This window comes from Ovis canadensis, chromosome 16 (assembly GCF_042477335.2).
Source record: "Ovis canadensis isolate MfBH-ARS-UI-01 breed Bighorn chromosome 16, ARS-UI_OviCan_v2, whole genome shotgun sequence".
In the NCBI taxonomy this organism is placed as follows: domain Eukaryota; kingdom Metazoa; phylum Chordata; class Mammalia; order Artiodactyla; family Bovidae; genus Ovis; species Ovis canadensis.
In genome coordinates, this window is record NC_091260.1 from 26,834,995 (window position 1) to 26,856,400 (window position 21,406).

General features: G+C 38.3%; 1 protein-coding gene and 1 pseudogene across 2 annotated transcripts in view; one reads left to right on the forward strand and one right to left on the reverse strand.

Annotated features, from left to right (window-relative positions):
• The window catches only part of SGTB (small glutamine rich tetratricopeptide repeat co-chaperone beta), a 49,387-nt gene that overhangs the window by 11,760 nt on the left and 16,221 nt on the right, over positions 1-21,406 (forward strand). For both annotated transcript variants that reach the window (XM_069556301.1, XM_069556302.1), the window contains exons 4-5: positions 182-251; positions 4,505-4,604. In XM_069556301.1, coding sequence (XP_069412402.1) covers positions 182-251; positions 4,505-4,604 — 170 coding nt within the window. The remainder of the gene's footprint in view (positions 1-181; positions 252-4,504; positions 4,605-21,406) is intronic.
• Positions 7,383-8,137, reverse strand: LOC138421716 (small ribosomal subunit protein eS6 pseudogene; annotated as a pseudogene).

Genomic DNA, 21,406 nt, shown 5'->3' on the forward strand with positions numbered 1-21,406 from the left:
TAAACGTATGTGAGGGGACTTTCCCCCTATTTCTTGTTAACACTGTTATTTAGATGGTTGATTTCATGACATGAAATTATAGATGATGTACTAAATAACGGTTAAGTCATTATTACTCTAACTGATAGTTCTCTGGGATGACTCTATGAAATGAAGTACATTGTATTTTATTTAATTTCAGAATGACATTCTGCCTCTCTCAAACTCAGTGCCTGAAGATATGGGAAAAGCTGACCAATTAAAAGATGAAGGTAAATGTTTCATAGAAAAATGACTTATTTAGTAAAAAGTTTCTGCAGCGCTAGGGAAAAAGTGACTATGAACTGGTAAGATTCTGGTTTATACTGCCAAGACTGGATTGTCATAAGTCCTTGTGGCATTTGTGAAACAGAAATGAATGTGATAGGGAAGAGGCCTGGAAATAGAGAATAGCTTGTGAAAGATCCGAGTATGGCTTGTTTCAAGAGAAGCAAATCTGTTGTGAGGAAAACCTGCAAAACAAATCACTTAAGAGGTGATTCTTGTACCTGTGTTTGCTATGTGTACTCTAGGATCCCAAAGTCTGTATGCTAAATAAAAGACATGAAAATGGTTTTCAATATTGTTTTTAACTTTCCTGTATTTAGTGTTTTTGAGTTCTTTGACATGTGTTAATGTATGTATATGGCACTTAAGAGTTTATTAGCTAGCACGTTTGATTACTGTGTTATTAAATTTTCTAATAGTGGCTATAGAAAACATGAACGTGAAAGTGTTAGTTGCTCAGTCATGTCTGACTCTTTGTGACCCCATGGATTGTAGCCTGCCAGGACCTCTGTCCATGGAATTCTCCAGGCAAGAATACTGGAGTGGGTAGCCATTTCCTTCTCCAGAGAGGATCTTCCTGACCTAGGGATTGAACCTGCGTCTCCCACGTTGCAGGCAGATTCTTAACCATCTGAGCCACGAGGGAAGCTATTGGAGCATGCTTGCTTTTTATAAATAAGTCAGCATTGAGAATCCGGGTTCAATTTTTCTCTCATGGTCAGTTATGTTAAGCTATAGAGGCAAGCCAGGTCAGGCCTATAAGATTTGTAGTAAGGAGCTGTAGGCCAGAGTCCTGATCTTCACCAGTGAATGAGAGTCAGAGAAGACCCTGTCCAATGGGCACAGAGTTGTTAGGGAATTTGTAATGTCCAGAAGCTGTACAAAAATGTTTTTATTTTCTGGCCTTTTTTTGTTTTGTTCATACTCTGAATAGGACAGTTGAGTTTTTATTTAAAAAAATCAGTTGGTGTCTAAAAAGTAGATAGGAAAAAGAATATGCTTTTCCCATTTTTCAAGCATGGTTCTCTCTATTAGGTCTATAAATTGCACTATATCAGTGTTTTTAATGGCTGCATAGTGTTCCATGATACTGTGTGACCATTACTTACCTAGACAGATAATTTTTTAATCCTAAGTAACACTGTCTTTGTATCTTTGTCTATATTTACTTTCACTATTGTGTGATTATCTTCTTTGGATAACATTAGAAAGTGCTGTGTTCGGTTTTCAATTTTTTATTTTCTTTAAGAAATCTTATTACTACAGTGACTTAAAATTTTAGAATTAGGACTTTCACAAATTACCTGTAGAATAAAGTAACAGTCAGATCCTCATTGCTGTTTGAGTTACAGTGTTCCCCAATGACTGAATTTAAACTATCTAGATACAAATGCATTTTCATATATTATTCTAATCGAAGCAATTTAATTTGATTTTTTTTCCTTCCGCTTAGACTTTTGTAGTGTGTGAAATCCTCAGTGATGTATAATATTATATGCTTCGCTAAACATTTTGCTTTTGCAGCTCTCTTGCTTTAGCTCTAGTACTAAATGGCAAATTGAAGTTTTATTTTTTGTCCCTCACATTTACTCCATCTGCATGGCAGAACACTGGGAGTCTGCATTTCCTTGAGTTTGTTTTGATATAATGAATGTTAGTAAGTTGAGGGTTGGAAGGAGCTGCAGAGTGAGGCTTATTTACCGTGGCAGCATGGGTAGACTGAATTACTTAACTGCTTTCACCTCTAACCAAAAGCTCTTATCCTTTGCTTTTCCCTAGGACCTGTCGCATCTAAGACACGTTACCCATAAAGTTAAAGCAGCTGTCATACAGATTTTGCTATTCATGTGAAAACAGATGGCTGTGGTAGATGGTCAAGCATAGTTATTCCATACTGCATGTTATACTTACCTGTGTTAATCAAGGTTTCTAGTTAGCTAGTACCTTCCCAGAAGGTTGCTTTCAAATATTTTTGTGTGCTTTGCTGCTGAAAAGCTTCAATAAGATCAGAGAAAACCAGGAAGTGTTCATTGCTGTCAGTCCCTGCCTTGTTACAGAAGTAAAGACATATCTCAAAAGGTTGTCTTGAGGAATAAAGGAGACAGGAGAGTACTGTTTCTAAGTGTGCTGTGCAGTACCTAGTGATAGGTATCTTCACAAATATCTGTGTCCTGACTTTTTGTATATTGAATATTTTTTGACTTGAATCTTTTTATCATTAATATCACTATCTGTCTAGATAGACATATAGATACATTTTAGTATCTATACACTTGATGGGGCTTATGGGAAAAGGCATACTCTAGGTTTTAATACAACCCAAGAGAGGTCATGCCAAGACACAAAGATCCAACAAAAAGAAAATCCACATAACCCATAAAATTTAAATCTTTTACACAGAACAATCTAATCTATTTAAGTACTGAGTAGTTAAAGTACTAATGTTGTTAATTTCTTACTCAATCATAAAAACTATGTAATCCTTTTCTCTTCCTTAGAGGCTTTATACTCATTTCTTATGGAAGGTGGGATTTAAATTAATTTTTTGACTTTTAAAGAAATGCTTTAATGAGCTATAATTAACATACCACATGATACACTGTGACATGAATGAATTCATTGGTTTCTAGTAGATTAACGGAGTTGTGTATCCATCACCACAACTAAAGAACGTTTTTGTCATCCCAAAGAGAAATCATGTAGAAATCACTTAATATCCATTTAGCAATCATTCTTTATATCCGTTTCTGCTTCTAAATTTGCAGTAACTTTTGTATGATTTTATATGTCTTTCCTTTAATCTTCCTGTTCTCTGCAAATTTACATACTTCTCCCAATAAGTATGTAATGATCTGTTAAAAAAAGGCTAATAGGAGAGCTTCTAGTTTAGAAATAACTGGAAGAAATAATAAGAAGCTTTTGTTATATAAATCCTTCCTTCTAATCCCAGTGTTTTAAAATTTTCCATTTTTGAGAATCGGTTATTATAAGTGAGCATACCGCTTTTTTTCTGTTTAATGGAATACAGAAGATAGCCACAGGAAATCCCTTATTTTGCTGAGCAGTTGTTAATGTAGCTAAATTGTTGCCAGATGTATCTGCAGATGCCTTTCCTGAAGATCAGTATCCTGTGGGCTAGCTGTGGTATCTGAAATGCTGTCTTTCTAGAAATTAATCTCCCGTAATCCCCTTTAGAAAAGAATCTATCTCTGGAAAGGATAACACATAAAAAAATATTATCTGCCAGTAACATATTGACACAGTTAGTTTTTCTAGCTTACCCCCACAGCATGTTCGGAGGGCTTGCTCATTAGCAGGTATATGTTTTGACAGGGAAGGAATGGAGAACCAGGTCCAGACTGAGATAGTGATTGTAGAGGGTGGTCCACCTGGAAGGGGATTAGTAAAGTAAAGTCGCTCAGCCGTGTCTGACTCTTTTCGAACCCCACGGACTGTAGCCTACCAGGCTCCTCCCTCCATGGGATTCTCCCATGGAAGGGGATTGCTGCTGCTGCTGCTAAGTCGCTTCAGTTGTGTCCGACTCTGTGCGACCCCATAGCAGCTCTAAAAGGGAAGAGGGAGATGAAGATAAGGAAAGTGAGAAGAGATTAGATTTTGCCAAGAGAAAATCATTTACTGTAGCATTTACTCACTTAGTGAAGTCTGGTTTTATAAGATATTCAAACATTAATATTTTTGAAAGACTCTGCAGTTCAAAATCATTCAAACACATTGAAGGCTAAGGAGTATCAGCTCTATGCTGCTGCTGCTGCTAAGTTGCTTCAGTCGTGTCCAAATCTGTGTGACCCCAGAGACGGCAGCCCACCAGGCTCCCCCATCCCTGGGATTCTCCAGGCAAGAACACTGGAGTGGGTTGCCATTTCCTTCTCCAATGCATGAAAGTGAAAAGTGAAAGTGAAGTCGCTCAGTCGTGTCCGACTCTTTGCGACCCCATGGACTGCAGCCGACCAGGCTCCTCCGCCCATGGCATTTTCCAGGCAAGAGTACTGGAGTGGGGTGCCATTGCCTTCTCCATCAGCTCTATAGTACTATATAAAATTTATCTCCAGTGTGACTGAAAAATCATGTTATTGTCCTTCGTATTACTGTAATTTTTTATGATTAAAATGTATCTTCCAGGCTTTACATTTTTTCCTGTATATTGTACTTACTGTACCTGTTGATTACTTTGTTTTAGGCAATAATCACATGAAAGAAGAAAATTATGCTGCTGCAGTGGATTGTTACACACAGGCGATAGAATTGGATTCAAATAATGCAGTTTATTATTGTAACAGGTAAACTAGCATGATTGTGGCAGGTTTACAGTTCTTAAACATTTACATTAATAGCTCTGAAGGAGTCTTTTATAGCTCTGTAAAATTTGTTTTTTTTATTTAGAAAACTTTGAAAGTTTAGAAACGTATAAAGAAGGGAGAAAATAAACTCATAAATTTACCACTTACAGGCAACTGCTGTTACTAATAACCTTTTGGCATATGTTGTTTGATGTAAGTGTAATCAATTTCAGGTTCATCTTTTATTCACTGGGCATATCACAAACATGTCCTTAGTTTATTTAAATCCTTCATAAACATTACTTAAATAGATATGAATTAGTCTCCTATTACTTCCTAATCTTTTTTATATTTCCAGTACCTTTCATTGTGGCTGGCAAACAAACAGGACTATTTTTTTAATAAATGGATGAGTGTACCTTACTTTGCTTAACTCTTGACCCACTGATGGACATTGAAATTGTCCATTTTCTCCCAGTACTATACAGCTACAATGAACATCTTTATTTCTAAAATTATTTTCTGGACTTAAGATTCTCTCAACTTTGGATCTATCCTTGGAAGTGTACTCAGTTGGTCTAACAATATATAAAAATATGAAAAATGTTAAAAAATTTGTTGATGCTAATTTCAAAATTATTTCAGCTTTGAAAATATTTGAAAATTCTTTTCCTCCCCTAGGATATATGAATGTGTCTGTTTTTACCACACCTTTATCAGCACTGTGTATTTGAATTAGTATTTATTATTACTAATTTAATATTACTCTTGTTTTACATTTTATTACTGGTAAGGCTGGACATTTTTCAGATGTTGGCCATTTGTGGGTTTCCCCACCTCTAAATTATCTATTTATATCTGTGGCAGGCCTCAGGCTGTTTGACCTCAGATTTGATTCTTTCCTTCTCTGCTCTTTCCTTTTTCATGAGAGTTTGACCACTATGGTCTGCATTTCCTAGGCTCCTTTCACACCTCTGTGTTCAGTCATGCAAGGTACTGGCAGGCAATGGAGAGCAGAAGGAAGGGAGAAGGGAAAAAGAAGTCCCCTCTTTTTCCATCAGGGGCTTCATCTAGCAGAGGCTGCTTCTCTTTCTTGTCTCCTGAGCCCACCTAAGATGTCTGCTATGGTCCCAGCTTGTGCCAGGTGACATTGGGTTTTGGGCTGTGTACTCTGTTCAGTCTTAGTGATGGTAGTGGCTTCCTGCTGTTGCTAATCTCTGGATTCCTGCACAACACCCTGTTAGGTATCTCAGCTCTTCTATTAGCTATGCAATGAATTCCCTGCACTAAATTATTTTCTTTTATATATTAAAATTCCAATGGAACTTTCTGCAGTGATGGAAATGTTCTGTATCTGCATTGTCCAGGAGCGTAGCCACTAATTACAGTAGCTGTTGAACACTGGGAATGTGGCTAGTGCAATGGAGAAACTAACATTTTAATGGTTAATTAATTTGAGACCAAGAGTTGGACACAACTGAGCAATTGAACTGAACTGAACTGAATTTAAGATGAGTTTAAATTAATTTAAATTTAAATAGGCATATGTGACTGGTAGTTTGCGTTATGTTGTCTGGGCTTCCCTGGTGGTTCAGATGGTAAAAGAATCTGCCTGCAATGCAGGAGAACCAGATTTGAACCCTGAATTTAATTCAGATGACCATTATATCTACTACTGTGGGCAAGAATCGTTTAGAAGAAATGGAGTAGCCCTGACAGTCAACGAAAGAGACCAAAATGCAGTACTTGGGTGCAATCTCAAAAACAACAGAATGATCATGGTTCATTTCCAAAGCAAACCATTCAACATCAAGTTGAACAGTTCTGTGAAGACTGACAAGACCTTCTAGAAATAACACCAAAAAAAAAAAAAAAAGATGTCCTTTCATCATAGGGGGCTGGGGTGCAAATGTAAGAAGTCAAGAGATACCTGGAGTAACAGGCAACTTTGGCCTTGGCGTACAAAATGAAGCAGGGCAAAGGCTAACAGAAATTTTGCCAAGAGAACACACTGGTCATAGCAAATACCCTCTTCCAAAAACACAAGAGACAGCTCTACACATTGTCGATATCAAATGGTCAATACCAAAATCAGATTGATTATATTTGCAGCCAAAGATAGAGAAGCTCTATACAGTCAGCCAAAACAAGACCTGGAGCTGGCTGTGGCTCAGTTCATGAGCTCCTTGTTGCAAAATTCAGACTTAAATTGAAGATAGTAGGAAAAACCACTGGGCCTTTCAGGTATGACCTGAATCAAATCCCTTATGATTATACAGTGGAGGTGACAAATAGATTCAAGGGATTATATCTGATAGAGTGCCTAAAGAACTATGAACGGAGGTTCATAACATTGTACAGGAGGGAGTGACCAAAACCATCCATAAGAAGAAGAAATGCAAGAAGGCAAAGTGGCTGTCTGAGGAGGCCGTACAAATAGCTGAAAAAAGAAGTGAAAGGCAAAGGAGAAAGGGAAAGACATACCCAAGTGAAAGCAAGAGTTCCAGAGAAGAGCAAGGAGAGATAAGAAAGCCTTCTTAAGTTAACAATGCAAAGAAATAGAGGAAAGCAATAGAATGAGAAGGACTAGAGATCTCTTCAAGAAAATTGGAGATATCAAGGGAACATTTCATGCAAAGATGGGCAGAATAAAGGACAGAAATGGGAAGGACCTAACAGAAGCAAAGATATTAAGAAGAGGTGGCGAGGATACACAGAACTATACTAAAAAGTTCTTTTTTTTTTTTTTTCTGATGTCTGATCTCATTTATTTGTTACTCTTAGAACATCTCATTTTTGACTGGACTCAGACTTAGAAGTAGAAGCTCTCAGAGAGGACAGCCTCCGTCTCTTGGCAATCTGTTCCTGCCGTTTTTCTTTGGCCTCCTTCATTCTCTCGGCCAAAAGTTTAGCATATTCTGCAGCCTCTTTATTTTTCTTAGTACGCTCTTTCTTCAGCGCAACATGCCAGCGTTTGTGTTGCAGAACTCGGGGAGTCACGAGACGCTGAATCTTGGGTACTTTAATCCTAGGTTTCTTACCGTCTTTGTTTAGGGGCTTTCGCACAACATATTGGCGGACATCATCTTCTTTAGAGAGATTGAAAAGTTTCCGGATTCTGCTAGCTCTTTTGGGATGCAGGCAACGAGGCACTGTAGTATCAATGAGTCCAGGAATATCCTTCTCCCCTTTTTTCACGATGGCCAAATTGAGAACACTCAGACTGGCATCCACAATGCCACCCCGTACAGATTTGCACTTTCTCTCTCCAGTCCTCCTTGGTCTGTAATAGGAATGCCCCTTACTCAGTAGCAGGCGAACTTGGCCATGGGTCAAGACACCCTGCTTCATGGGGAAACCCTGCTTATTGTTCCCACCCCTGATTTGGACCGCATAACCCTTCCATTCTTCACCCAGAGCGTCAGCAGCAACTTCTGTGGCCATACGCTTCTCGTAGAAGGTACCAAGTTTTCGTTCATCGTCCACTTCATTGAGCTTCTGGCAGCCAGTGGGAAAGAGATGTTCAGCTTCATTCTGAAGCAGCTGACAGAGGCGCCATGAAAAAAAGAGCTAAGAAGTTCTTAATGACCCAGATAACCAGGATGGTGTGGTCACTCACCTAGAGCCAGACATCCTGAAATGTGAAGTCAAGCATTACTATGAACAAAGTTAGTAGAGGTGATGGAATTCCAGTTGAGCTATTTTGAATCCTAAAAGATGATGCTGTGAGAGTGTTGCACTCAGAATACCAGCAAATTTGGAAAACTCACCAGTGGCCACAGGACTGGAAAAGGTCAGTTTTCATTCCAATCCCAAAGAAGGGCAATGCCAAAGAATGTGCAAACTGCTGTACAGCTGCACTTATTTCACATGCTAGCAAGGTTATGCTCAAAATCCTATAAGCTAGGCTTCAGCAGTATGTTAACCAAGAGCTTCCAGATATACAAGCTGGATTTAGAAAAGGCAGAGGAACCAGAGATCAAATTGCCAACATCAGTTGGAACATAGAAAAAGCAAGGGAATTCCAGAAAAACATCTGCTTCATTCATATGCTAAAGCTTTTGCATGAATCACAACAAACTGTGGAAAATTCTTCAAGGGATGGAAATACCAGACACCTTACTTGTCTCGTGAGACACCTGTATGCAGGTCAAGAAGCAGCAGTTAGAACTGGACATGAAACAACAGACTGGTTCAAAATTGGGAAATGAGTACTTGATGTATATTGCCACCCTGCTTATTTAACTTATATGCAGAGTACATCATGAGAAAAGCCAGTCTGCATGAATTACAGGCTGGGATAAAGATTGCTGGGAGAAATATCAATAACCTCAGATATGCAGATGACACCACTCTAATGGCAGAAAGCAGAGAAGAACTAAAGAGTCTCTTGATGAGGGTAAAAGAGGAGTGTTTAAAAGCTGACTTAAAACTCAACATTCAAAAAATTATGATCATGGCACATCTGTTCCCATCACTTCATGGTAAATAGATGGGGAAAAAGTGAAAACAGTGGCAAATTTTATTTTCTTGGGCTCCAAAATCACTGCAGACAGTGATTGCAGCCATGAAATTAAAGGATACTTGCTCCTTGGAAGAAAAGCTATGACAAACCTAGTCAGTGTATTAAAAAGTGGAGACATCACTTTGCCAACAAAGGTCCGATAATCAAAGCAGCTACTGGTTTTTCCAGTAGTCATGTACAGATGTGAGAATTGGAGTATAAAGAATGCTAACACCAAAGAATTGATGCTTTCCAATTGTGGTGCTGGAGAAGACTCGGGAGTTCCTTGGACAGCAACAAGATCAAACCATTCAGTCCTAAAGGAAATCAACCCTGAATATTCAATGGAAGGACTGATGCTGAAGCTGAAGCTCCAGTACTTTGGCCATCTGATGTGATTGGACAAGACCTTGATGCAGGGTAAGATTGGAGGCAAAAGGAGTAGTAGGCAGCAGATGGTTAGATAGCATCACCAATGCTCATGAATTTGAGCAAATTCTGGAAAATAGTGAAAGTCAGGGAAGCCTGACATTCCGTAGTCCATGGGATTGCAGAGTCGGACATGGCCTAGTGACTGAACAACAGCAACAACAACATTGTGGCTTCTGGCTGCCGTATTGGACACTATAGCTGTGTATTAAGGCTAAAACCTCTTTATCCTAATTGCACAGCTTATTGTTTGCCTTTTAATGTTTTTCACATGTAAAAGTTTTAAATATTTATATAGTTCAGTTCAGTTGCTCAGTCGTGTCCAACTCTTCGCGACCCCATGAATCACTGCATGCCAGGCCTCCTTGTCCATCACCAACTCCCAGACCATGTCCATCCCAAATCCATGTCCATCGAGTCGGTGATACCATCCAGCCACATCATCCTCTCTCGTCCCCTTCTCCTACTGCCCCCAATCCTTCCCAGCATCAGGGTCTTTTCCACTGAGTCAGCTCTTCGCATCAGGTAGCCAAAGTATTGGAGTTTCAGCTTGAACATCAGTCCTTCCATTGAACACCCAGGACTGATCTGCTTTAGGATGAACTATCTGGATCTCCTTGCAATCCAAGGGACTTTCAAGAGTCTTCAACATCACAGTTCAAAAGCATCAATTCTTCGGCACTTAGCTTTCTTTATAGTCCAACTCTCACATCCATACATGACCACTGGAAACATATTTGTTTTTCTTTTCTTTTGAATTTTATTACAGTGTTTTTAGGCTGACAGCTCTGTTTACAGACTTGGCAGATAATGTCTAGTTTCTTATTTTTCCTTTACATTTAAATTTTATCATGCCAAGTCTATTTTGGTCGCTGGTATAACCATTTGAATCAATCTGAAGCTTTTCATGACTGAGATTTATAAAAATTACCTTTTATTATTTAAGTGTTGGACTTAAATGCAATCTTTTTGTTAATTTGGTCCAATGTCTTTCATTGAGGTTTTTTTTTAAAATCATGTTCATACTCTTCTGAGATGTCTGTTCTCCCCCACCTTTTCTTTTGTGGTTATTTCTGTCAGGAAATTCTTCCTTGTTGATGCTGATTTTGTTTTCCCTGTAGCTTCTCTCAGTTGACTTTATTTTTATTCTAATGGCAGTTACAGAATAACTGATTCTTCTTTTTCATGACAGTACTCTTAACATTTTTGAACTTTGTTACTATCCTCATTTGAGTTCTTTTCTCCACATCAAATGTTCACAGCTTCTTCAATTTTACCTCACATAGTTCAGCTTTAAAGCTTGCACTTTTGCTCTAAACTTTTCCAATTTACCTGTAGCTATTACTCTGTACTTCCCAGAAGTTAACATATCTGCATTGGCTTGAGTAAAACAGTCTTCCAGGGGTCTCATTTAATCTACCTCGATAAAACACTATATATTTGTGTTTTGTAGCATTCTTTATTAAATTTATATTTTGCTTTTGGCTTATTGAATCCTGTCCTCCTTTTTCATACATTCTATCCTGCCACTCAGTTGTATATTCATTTGACAGGTTCTTGCCCAACACCTGCTGTGCACCAGTGTTGTCTCAGGAGGTAAAGTTGGTTGTTTGGACTCAAATACAGGATCTTATATTTTATCCCTATAGAATTTTATCTCGTTCTAGTCTTCTATTTATATGTTCCTTAATCGTTTGGGATAATTTGAAATGTATTTGCTTTTGGTCCTAGCTTCATGTCACCCACAAACTTGAGAAGAGCACCATATATTACATGGTATGAGTTACAGAGCCAGCTAGGGGAGCAGCTGTGGGGAGGTAGTTCTAACCCACAATCTTTGAATTCTACCTCTGGCTCTTCCACTTACATGGATGTGACCTTGAGCAAACTACCCCAACATCTTAGCTTCCCCATTGGTAAAATTGTGGATAATAGTATTTATCTTATCATATTGTTGTAGAGATTAAATAGTTAGTACATATGAAGTGCTAGAATGGTGTCTAGTAAAGAGTGTTGTACACAGCAATAGCTATTATCATTATTGTTTATGTAATCTGGGGGTTTGCTTTAATCGGAATATGAAGAGAGATCTAAATTTATCAGGATCCAGATATCTTGTCAGTTATTTTTCTCTGAGTGACCAGTCTGGTAGTAATACTGTTAAAATAGAAAAGAAACGATGTTAGTCTCATAGGACTTGTTCTGAATTAATCTAGTGGGTTTTTTTCCATTTTAGGGGGATCTCAAACATTTTTAGTGAAAATATATAAAATTGAAAATTTACAGTGAATATGCATATGTCCACACCAAGATTTTGCCAGTAATATCTTAGTTTACGTGCTGTATCCCATTTATTCATCTATTTGTGCCTCTCTTATTTTTGATGCATTTCGAGGTAAACCGCAGCTATTGGTATACTTTCCCCTTAAATATTTTAGTATGCATATCATTAAGTAGAGTTCAGTATTTTACATTCTTTTCTTTTGAGGTAAAATTTACACGCAATAAAAAGCACAAATCTTAACTGTATGTTCACTGAGTATTGACAAATGCATCCACGTTTATAACTCAGCACCCCGTCACAATAGTGAAAATTACCACCAGCCCCGGAAGCTCCACCTGGCCTTCAGAGTCAGGTGCCTAAAACACTCACTGGAGAAAACTATTGTTTTTCCATAGACAATATTTGTCTCTGGTAGAATCTCATAAAAAAGGAATCATACCATACATACCCTTGTGTATGAGACCTTTTTTGATCAACATAATGGTTTTGGCATTCAGCTCCATTGTTGCGTGGTTCTTGCTTTTTCACTACTGAGTATTGGTTCTTTGAATGCATTACAGTTTGTCTAGGCATTTTCCTACTCATAGGCACCTGGGCCACCTTTAATTGTTGTTGTTGTTTTTGTATTGTCTAGCATTTATAGTTACCTTTGGGAGAGTTGGATCCATAAGGAATTTCATCTGGCCATGCTGAAAGCCTACATTTTCTCTCTCCACAAAAAATTAACTCTGCTTTATTTGAATTTTATTTTTTGTAATCAGATGACTGGACAGGTTTTCATTTAGCATATGAAATCGTCAAATAAATTTATTTAATACTGTCTAGAATGTTATGACCAGATATAAGTGTTAACAGAAAATAGATTATTTATAGAGCTCAGTAAGGCATATACTCTTAACCATAAATATGATGAATTGGAGGCAAAATAAATCATTTATTTTTAATGAGATTACCATTTGTTAATAGTTGTTTGTTCACTAGTTCTGTAATAGGAGAAATTCTTGACAATTCCCATCTTGCATTTCATTTAATTATTGTTAAATTGAGATGAATAATTATGCTCCTTTTTTGCATTTGAGTAGTATCTTCTTCCTTGAGAAGTTCAGTAATAGCATATGAAATTTAATATTAAATAATTAGAAAGCTTTATTTGTATTTTTATTATGAATATGAAAGCTTTGGGATTTTTTTAGACTCTGGTGGCTATAAATATCTCAGTAGCCTGCAGTCTTGCCAACCACTCCTTGCCGTTTTTCTCGGCCAGCTGACGGCCAGAAGTTGGGAGCTCAGAATAGCAGATCTAAATCTTCTTTCTGATATTCATTTTCACAGTTTATTATTAATCAAAATACTGTTTACATGTTAAACTTGCTAGATGAACCAAAGTTTACTTTTTAATAAAAGTGATTTTTTTATGTTAGAAAACAATCATTTGGTATATTTCTTAAGCATGTCTTTGTTTTCTAGACCTAATTATCTATTGGGGGCCTTTTAGGATTCTAATGCAGAGAAAGCAATGGCACCCCACTCCAGTACTCTTGCCTGGAAAATCCCATGGACGGAGGAGCCTGGTAGGCTGCAGCAGTCCATGGGGTCGCTGAGGGTCGGACACGACTGAGTGACTTCAGTTTCACTTTTCACTTTCATGCATTGGAGAAGGAAATGGCAACCCACTCCAATGTTCTTGCTTGGAGAATCCCAGGGATGGGGGAGCCTGGTGGGCTGCCGTCTCTGGGTTCACACAGAGTTGCACACAGCTGAACCAACTTAGCAGCAGCAGGATTCTAATGATGCTTAAGGCTCAGCTCGGATACCAGGAAAACATGAGTCCTTTCTTGAAAACTTATGATTTTGTTTTACTTTTTTGTCTATATTCCTAGCACTTACCATGATGTATAACACTTACATAAGTTTATCATATATGTTCTGCCTTGTAATTATATGCATGAAAGTGATAGAGGAGAGTGAAAAAGTTGGCTTAAAGCTCAACATTCAGAAAACGAAGATCATGGCATCTGGTCCCATCACTTCATGGGAAATAGATGGAGAAACAGTAGAAACAGTGTCAAACTTTATTTTTTTGGGCTCCAAAATCACTGCAGATGGTGACTGCAGCCATGAAATTAAAAGACGCTTGCTCCTTGGAAGAAAAGTTATGACCAACCTAGATGGCATATTCAAAAGCAGAGACATTACTTTGACGACTAAGGTCCGTCTAGTCAAGGCTATGGTTTTTCCTGTGGTTGTGTATGGATGTGAGAGTTAAACTGTGAAGAAGGCTGAGCGCCGAAGAATTGATGCGTTTGAACTGTGGTGTTGGAGAAGACTCTTGAGAGTCCCTTGGACTGCAGGGAGATCCAACCAGTCCATTCTGAAGGAGATCAACCCTGGGATTTCTTTGGAAGGAATGATGCTAAAGCTGAAGCTCTAGTACTTTGGCCACCTCATGGGAAGAGTTGACTCATTGGAAAAGACTCTGATGCTGGGAGGGATTGGGGGCAGGAGGAGAAGGGGACAGCCGAGGAGGAGATGGCTGGATGGCATCACCGACTCGATGGACGTGAGTCTGAGTGAACTCCGGGAGATGGTGATGGACAGGGAGGCCTGGCGTGCTGCGATTCATGGGGTCGCAAAGAGTCGGACACGACTGAGCGACTGAACTGAACTGAACTGATGCATGTTTGGTCGCTCAGTTGTGTCCGACTCTTTGCGATCCTATGGACTGTAGCCCACAGGGCCCCTCTGTCCATGGGATTCTCCAGGCAAGAATACTGGCGTGGGTTTCCATGCCCTCCTGCAGGAGATTTTCCCAACTCAGGGATCGAACTAGCATCTCCTCTGTCTCCTGCATTGTGGGCGGATTCTTTACCACTGAGCCACCAGGGAAGCCCCAATTATATGCATACTTGTTTACTTCAGCTGAGGGGCAGATATTGTATCTTGTGTCTATTTGTATTCCCTATAGTACTCAGCACTGTACCTCACCAGAGTTTAGCCAGTTTTTGTCGGATGCATGGAAGACGCAGAAGAAATATAAGGAATTTCCGGTGACATTGTAGTGACCAGGCAGATTAACACTTTAATACATAAAACAGCAAATGATTTACAGGTCTATAACATTTCCAAGTACTTTATAATATGAAATGGTATTTCATATGAAACTGGCTAGTTTTCTGTTTTCCATCCCTAAAGAGTACAGATCTTTCTCAGCTTGTAATGTTACATCCCAATAAACTTGGAAATGTCATAAGTTGAAGATGCATTCAATACTCCTAATTTAGTGACCCATTTTAGCCTGGCCTGCCTTAAACATGCTCAGAATACTGATATCAGTCTCACAGTTGGGTAGACTCATCTAAGACAAAGCCTATTTTATAGTAAAAGTGTTGAGGGTCTTGTGTAATTTATTGACTACTGTACTGCAAGTGATAAGTAGAAAGATTGCACGGGTACAGAATGGTTGTAAGTCTATCAGCTGTTTACCCTCATGACCACAGGGTTGACTGGGAGCTGAAGCTCACTGTCACTGCCCAGGGTTGCAAGGGAGTTTCATATCACATATCACTAGCCCAGGAAAGGATCAAAATTCAAAATTTGAAGTATGGTTTCTACTGTATGGGTATTGCTTTTGCCCCATTGTAAAGTCAAAAATTGTAAACCATGGTAAATCAGGGGCCATCTGTATTCTCACAGGTCTTTTTGTTTGTACAGCCTCATGGCTAAGTACGTTACCTTACCCAGAGTTGTGTCATGTTTTGGGGATGGATACCTGGTTGAATGACTGAAGCAATAAATGAAATTAAAATATTGGAAAAGAGAAGGAGCATGATGGGAAAAAAAAATTATCGGGAAGGCCTCTCACATGATGGGAATTTGAGTTGTAGATTTGATGGACAGGTAGAACAAGGGTAAACCGAGGAGAGGGGAATGTATTTTATGTTGGAGAGCATAGTTTAACAGGAAAATTAGAAAGCATCAGGTTGTTGTACCAGGGAATGCTTAGAGACAGCATGAGCTCCCAGAAAGACGGAAACAGAGACCACATTATACGTTTTGTTATACGTTTTGTTTTCTTCCACCTCCATAAGCAGCATGTAGTCATTAGGTTCCCTGGGACTTGGAATTAAAAATATCAGGAAGGAGAAGGAGCATGATGGAGCAAATTTATCTGGAAGGCCTCTCACTTGATGGGAATTTGAGTTGAAGGTGGATTTGATGGTTTGTTGAACTTGGAGTTGAATCTCAGTTAAGCCACTAACTAGCTGTGTGGCCTTGGGTAGCCTTACTAAACCATTTTGAGCCTCAATATCCTCACTTGTAGAAATAGAGGTAATACTAACCATTTCATAGAGTAGTTTTAAGGAGTAAATATATACACACACATACATATATATAGTTATAGGCTTTCAATATTTGTTTCTTTCAAAAACAGTGTAATTCCTAGCTGTAAGAATAGGTTTTTGCTATAACATATATATATATAATATACAGTATGTAAAATGTTCAGTTCAGTTCAATTCAGTCGCTCAGTTGTGTCCGACTCTTTGTGACCCCATGAGTCGCAGCACGCCAGGCCTCCCTGTCCATCACCATATCCCTGAGTTCACTCAGACTCGCGTCCATCGAGTCAGTGATGCCATCCAGCCATCTGTAAATTTTTTTCTGCCTATTTTTTCCTATAAAAGAGCACAAGTTATATTCATGCTCTTGCTCTAACAAGGTAATGAAAGTGAGCGTGTCTGAAAACATGATGACGCCAGCTGCTTTGTTCTGCTGGAGTTTCTTTAGTTATGCTCTGATAATCAGACAGCAGGTCCAGAGAGAGCAGACCACATTGTTATTTAGTTCAGACACTGATGTGTTTGGCTGCATCTCACAGAAGATTCAAATATAGCCTGATTTCTGTTTCCTTTCCTAGTTGCAGATTCAGACGCCTGTCCTCTTTCTATTGTGAACTGCACAAATCTTTCATCTCAGCTTGCAGTTTGTGATCTAAAGCTCAAGCTATCAGGATTGAAATACAGTCACACTCTTTCTTTCTGCCCATTCTTTATTTCTGGGTCTGATTCTCTGTGCTTTATTCCCTGTTACCAGTATCTGAAGGTAAGTATCAGGGAATCTTCCTCTTTGTTTTCTTTTCATACACCTCCCAAGTAGCTCGTTCGCTCCTTCCTTCATTTGCCAAATTCTTAACTTTGCTAAATTCTTAACTTTTGCTAAACTAGTACACTAGTAACTGCAGTTGGCTTCCTATTTCCATTCTCTACTCCAGTCTTCTGCCAAAAGGATTGTTCTAAAATATGAAATTAATCATCCAACTCTTGCTTTGTGTTCACTAGTTCCAAATTACCAACATGATCAAATTTGAGCTTCTCTGAATGATGCTTCAGGTCTTTTATAGTATAGGCTCTCTCTTTTCTTTTATTATCCTCACTTTTCTTACCCCATCCTTCTTCTTTATTCTCTATGCACATGTAATGTGAAATTTACTGACTTCCTAAAAATGCTATGTTGGGATATCTCTGCATGATTTTATGTGCTCCTTCCTCTCATAGGATATTTCCTGCCTTATGTAACTGGTCAAATGCTAGTCATCCTTCCAGACCCTGTTAGATGTTGCATATTTTGGGAAGACTTTTCTTAGTTTCTTCTCTCCTCAACCTCCCCTTCTCTGCCATGGCCTATGGAGTGGTGCTGTCCAATATGGTAGCTCCTAGCCACATTTGGCCATTCAAATATAAATTAATTACAATTAGTAAAATAAAATATACAGTTCCTTAATTGCACTAACATGTTCAAATGTTCTTTAGTCATATGTGGCTAGGGACTTCTGTATTGGGCAGCACTTGTCTATTACAGAAAGTTCTATTAGAAAGAACTTATCTATTACAGAAAGTTCTGTTGACAGCTCTGCCTAGGGTTAACCATACCTTACTCTATGTTACCTCTTCTTTTGGCATTTCCATTGTTGCACTTACCATATTGTTTATTTATTTACATATCTATTTCCCTATTAGAGAGGGAATGTTTAGAGGGCAAAGATATATCCTCTCCATTTCTGTATATTTGATTTTGAGCTGTGTTAACATATTGTAGGTATTCAACAAAATTTTTGAGTTGAATTGATTCAGTGAATTTTAGAAGGCAGAATTGCCTCTATTTGAAGACTTCTAATGGTGAGACAGTCACATGACAGCATATTGCATATATATATCCATAAATAATATTTATTATATACAGTATTATTTATATTTATTAATTTAGGTAAATGAATGTAAACCAATTTAAACTTACTTCTAGTTAATGAACATCTGCATATGTCTACCCTAGAGACAACAGTAGCTAACGTTTTGCCGTATTTCCTTCCTCTCTGTCTTTTCTCTATTGGTGTATGTACACACACAGAAGTTTCTTGCTGATCCTAAGTTGTTCAGTTGTATCTCCTAAGAATAAGATATACTCTGTATAACTATCATGTCATTCACATGTAAGAATATTAGCATTAATATTGAAATTTCTTCAATTGTTCCCCAAATACCATCTATGGCTATGTTTTTGATTCAGAATCCAATCAAGAATCATGCATTGTTTTTTTTTTTAATGTCACTTCAGTCTGTTTTAATCTGGAAAGTATCCCTGTCTTTTTTGATTATGTTTCATGACAGATATTTTTCAAAGAGTTAAGCCAGTGATCTTACAGAATGTGCCATGTTCTCGGTATGTGTGATTGCTTCCTCATGATTAAATTTAGGTCACATTTTGACATCAAGCCTACATAAATAATTATGTATACCATTTATTACATTATATTAGGAGGCCCATAATTTCAAACAGTCCTATTGATACTGATTCTGAGTTTGATATCTTAAAGCGGTGACTACCATGCCTTTTTATTACTCTTTTTTTTTTTTTTAATTTTGACTGTGCCGGGTCTTAGTTGTGGCATGTGGGATCTAGTTCCTTGACCAGGGATCAAACGTGGGTCCCCTGCATTGGAAGTGCAGAGTCTTAGCCACTTGACTACCAGGGAAGTCCCTCTATTACTCTTTTATAATTAAAAATATAGGGTGCTTCCTCAAGATAGCTGAGTACAAAGACTCTGAATTCACCTCCTCCCAGTGGCATACGAAAATTAGAAGTACTAACAGAGTGAATATATAAGAGGATGATATGAAGATTAGCAGAAAAGATATAAAGATACAAAGAAGGAGGGGAGGAAATGTGATATAGGCAGGATCTACAATCCTAGGTCAGTGACCCACAAGCAGGAAGATACTGTAATTGCAGAAGTCCTCCCCAAGGAGTGAGGGGTCCAAGTCGCACCTTGGGCTCCTCAGCCCAGAGGTCCTGCACAAGCAAGATGAGTCACCAGAAAGTCTGGTTTTGAAAACTAGCAGGGATTACGTTCAGGAGAGCCGGAGCACTCTAGGAAAGAGAGGGTCTACTTTTAATGGGTGCAGGTAAAATCTAACAGTCTCCAAGTCCCAGTGCAGAGGCAGTGATTTGAAGGGAGCTGGGTTAGACCCACTTGAATGATCTTGAAGAGCCTCTCAAGACTGAACTAGGTAGAAGCAGAAAATATGAACAGACCAATTACTAGCAATGGAATTGAATCAGTAATTAAAAACAACAACAACAAAACACCTCCCAACAAACAAAAGCCCAGGACCAGGTGACTTTTCAGGTGAATTGTATAAAATATTTAAAGAAGAGTTGACACCTATCCTTAGAAATTTGAAGAGGAAGAAATACTTCTGAACTTATTTTATGAGGCCAACATTGCCCTGATAGCAAAACCAGACAAAGACGCTACAGAAAAAGACAATTATAGGCCAGTCTCATTGATGATATTAAGCACAGCACAGCACACCACTGATGAACATAGATGCAAAAATTCTCAGGAAAATATTAGCTATTTGAATTCAGCAATACATTAGAAGAATCATACATCACAATCAAGTGGGATTTATCCCAATGCATCAAGGATGGTTAAATATTTGCAAATCAGTCAATATGATACACCACTGAAGATAAAACTCAGCAAATTGAAGAATAAAAGTCATATGACCATCTCAGTAGATGCAGAAAGAGCTTTTGACAAAATTCAACATCCATTTGTGATAAAAGCTTTCAACAAAGTGGGTATAGAGGGAACCTAACTCAACATAATTAAGGCCATCCGTGGCAAACCCATAGCCAGCATCATCTTCAGTGGTGAAAAGCTAAAAGCATTTCTTCTAAAATCAGGAACAAGACAAAGACTTGTTTATCTTACCGCTTTTATTCAACATGGTTTTGGAAGTCCTAGCCAGAGCAATCAGACAAGAAAAATAATGGGAATCTGAATTGGAAAATAACAAGTAACACTGTTACTGTTTTCAGATGACATGATATTGTATATAAAAAACCCTCAAGATACCACTAAAATTTACTGTAACTAATAAATGAATTCATTAAAGTTGCAGAATACAAAATTAATATATAGAAATCGGTTGCATTTCTATACACTACAGACAGACTAACAAAAAGAGAAATTAAGAAAACAATCCCATTTACAGTTGCATAAAAAGAAAAATAAAGAAGCCACCTGCAATGCAGGAGACCCAGGTTCAATCCCTGGGTCAAGAAGACCCCCTGGAGAAAGGAATAACAACCCACTCCAGTATTTTTGCCTGAGTGCAAAAGCCTTAGCCACTTGACTCCCAGGGAAGTCCCTCTATTACTCTTTTATAATTAAAAATATGGGGTGCTTCCCCCCATATTTCCCCGATGAGAATCCCACAGACAGAGGAGCCTAATAGGATACAGTTCACAGGGTCTCAAAGAGTCAGACACAACTGAAGTGACTTAGCATGCAAAAAAGAATAAAATACTTAGGAATATTTCTGACTAAGGAGATAAAAGACCTGTACTCAGAAAACTATAAGACACTGGTGAAGGAAATTGAAGATGACACTAACAGATGGAAAGATACACTGTGCTCATGGATTAGAAGAATTAATACTTTTAAAATGATCATTCTACTCAAGGCAATCTACAGATTCAGTACAATTCCTATTAAAATAACAATGACAATTTCTACAGAACTAGAACAAATAATTCTAAAATTTGTATGGAAACACAAAAGACCCCATATAGCCAAATCATTCTTGAGAAAAAAGAACAAATCTGGAGGCATCATGCTGCCTGTTTTCAAACTATTCTACAAAGTGAAAGTAATTAAAACAGTATGGTGCTGGCACAAAACCAGATGCAAATCAATGAAACAGAAAAGAGCCCAGGAGTGAGCCCACACTTACATGGTCAATTAATCTACAACAGAGTAAGAATACACAATGGAGAAAAGACAGCCTCTTTAACAAATTGTATTGGGAAAACTGGATACCCACATGCAAAAGCATGAAACTGAACCATTTTCTCACACTATGTGTGTGTTTAGTCACTCAGTCGTGCCTGACTCTGTGACCCCATGGACTGTAGCCCACTAGGTTCCTCTGTCCATGGAATTCTCCAGGCAAGAATACTGGAGTGGGTTGCTATTCCCTTCTCCAGGGGATCTTCCCAATATGGGAATCAAACCCAGGT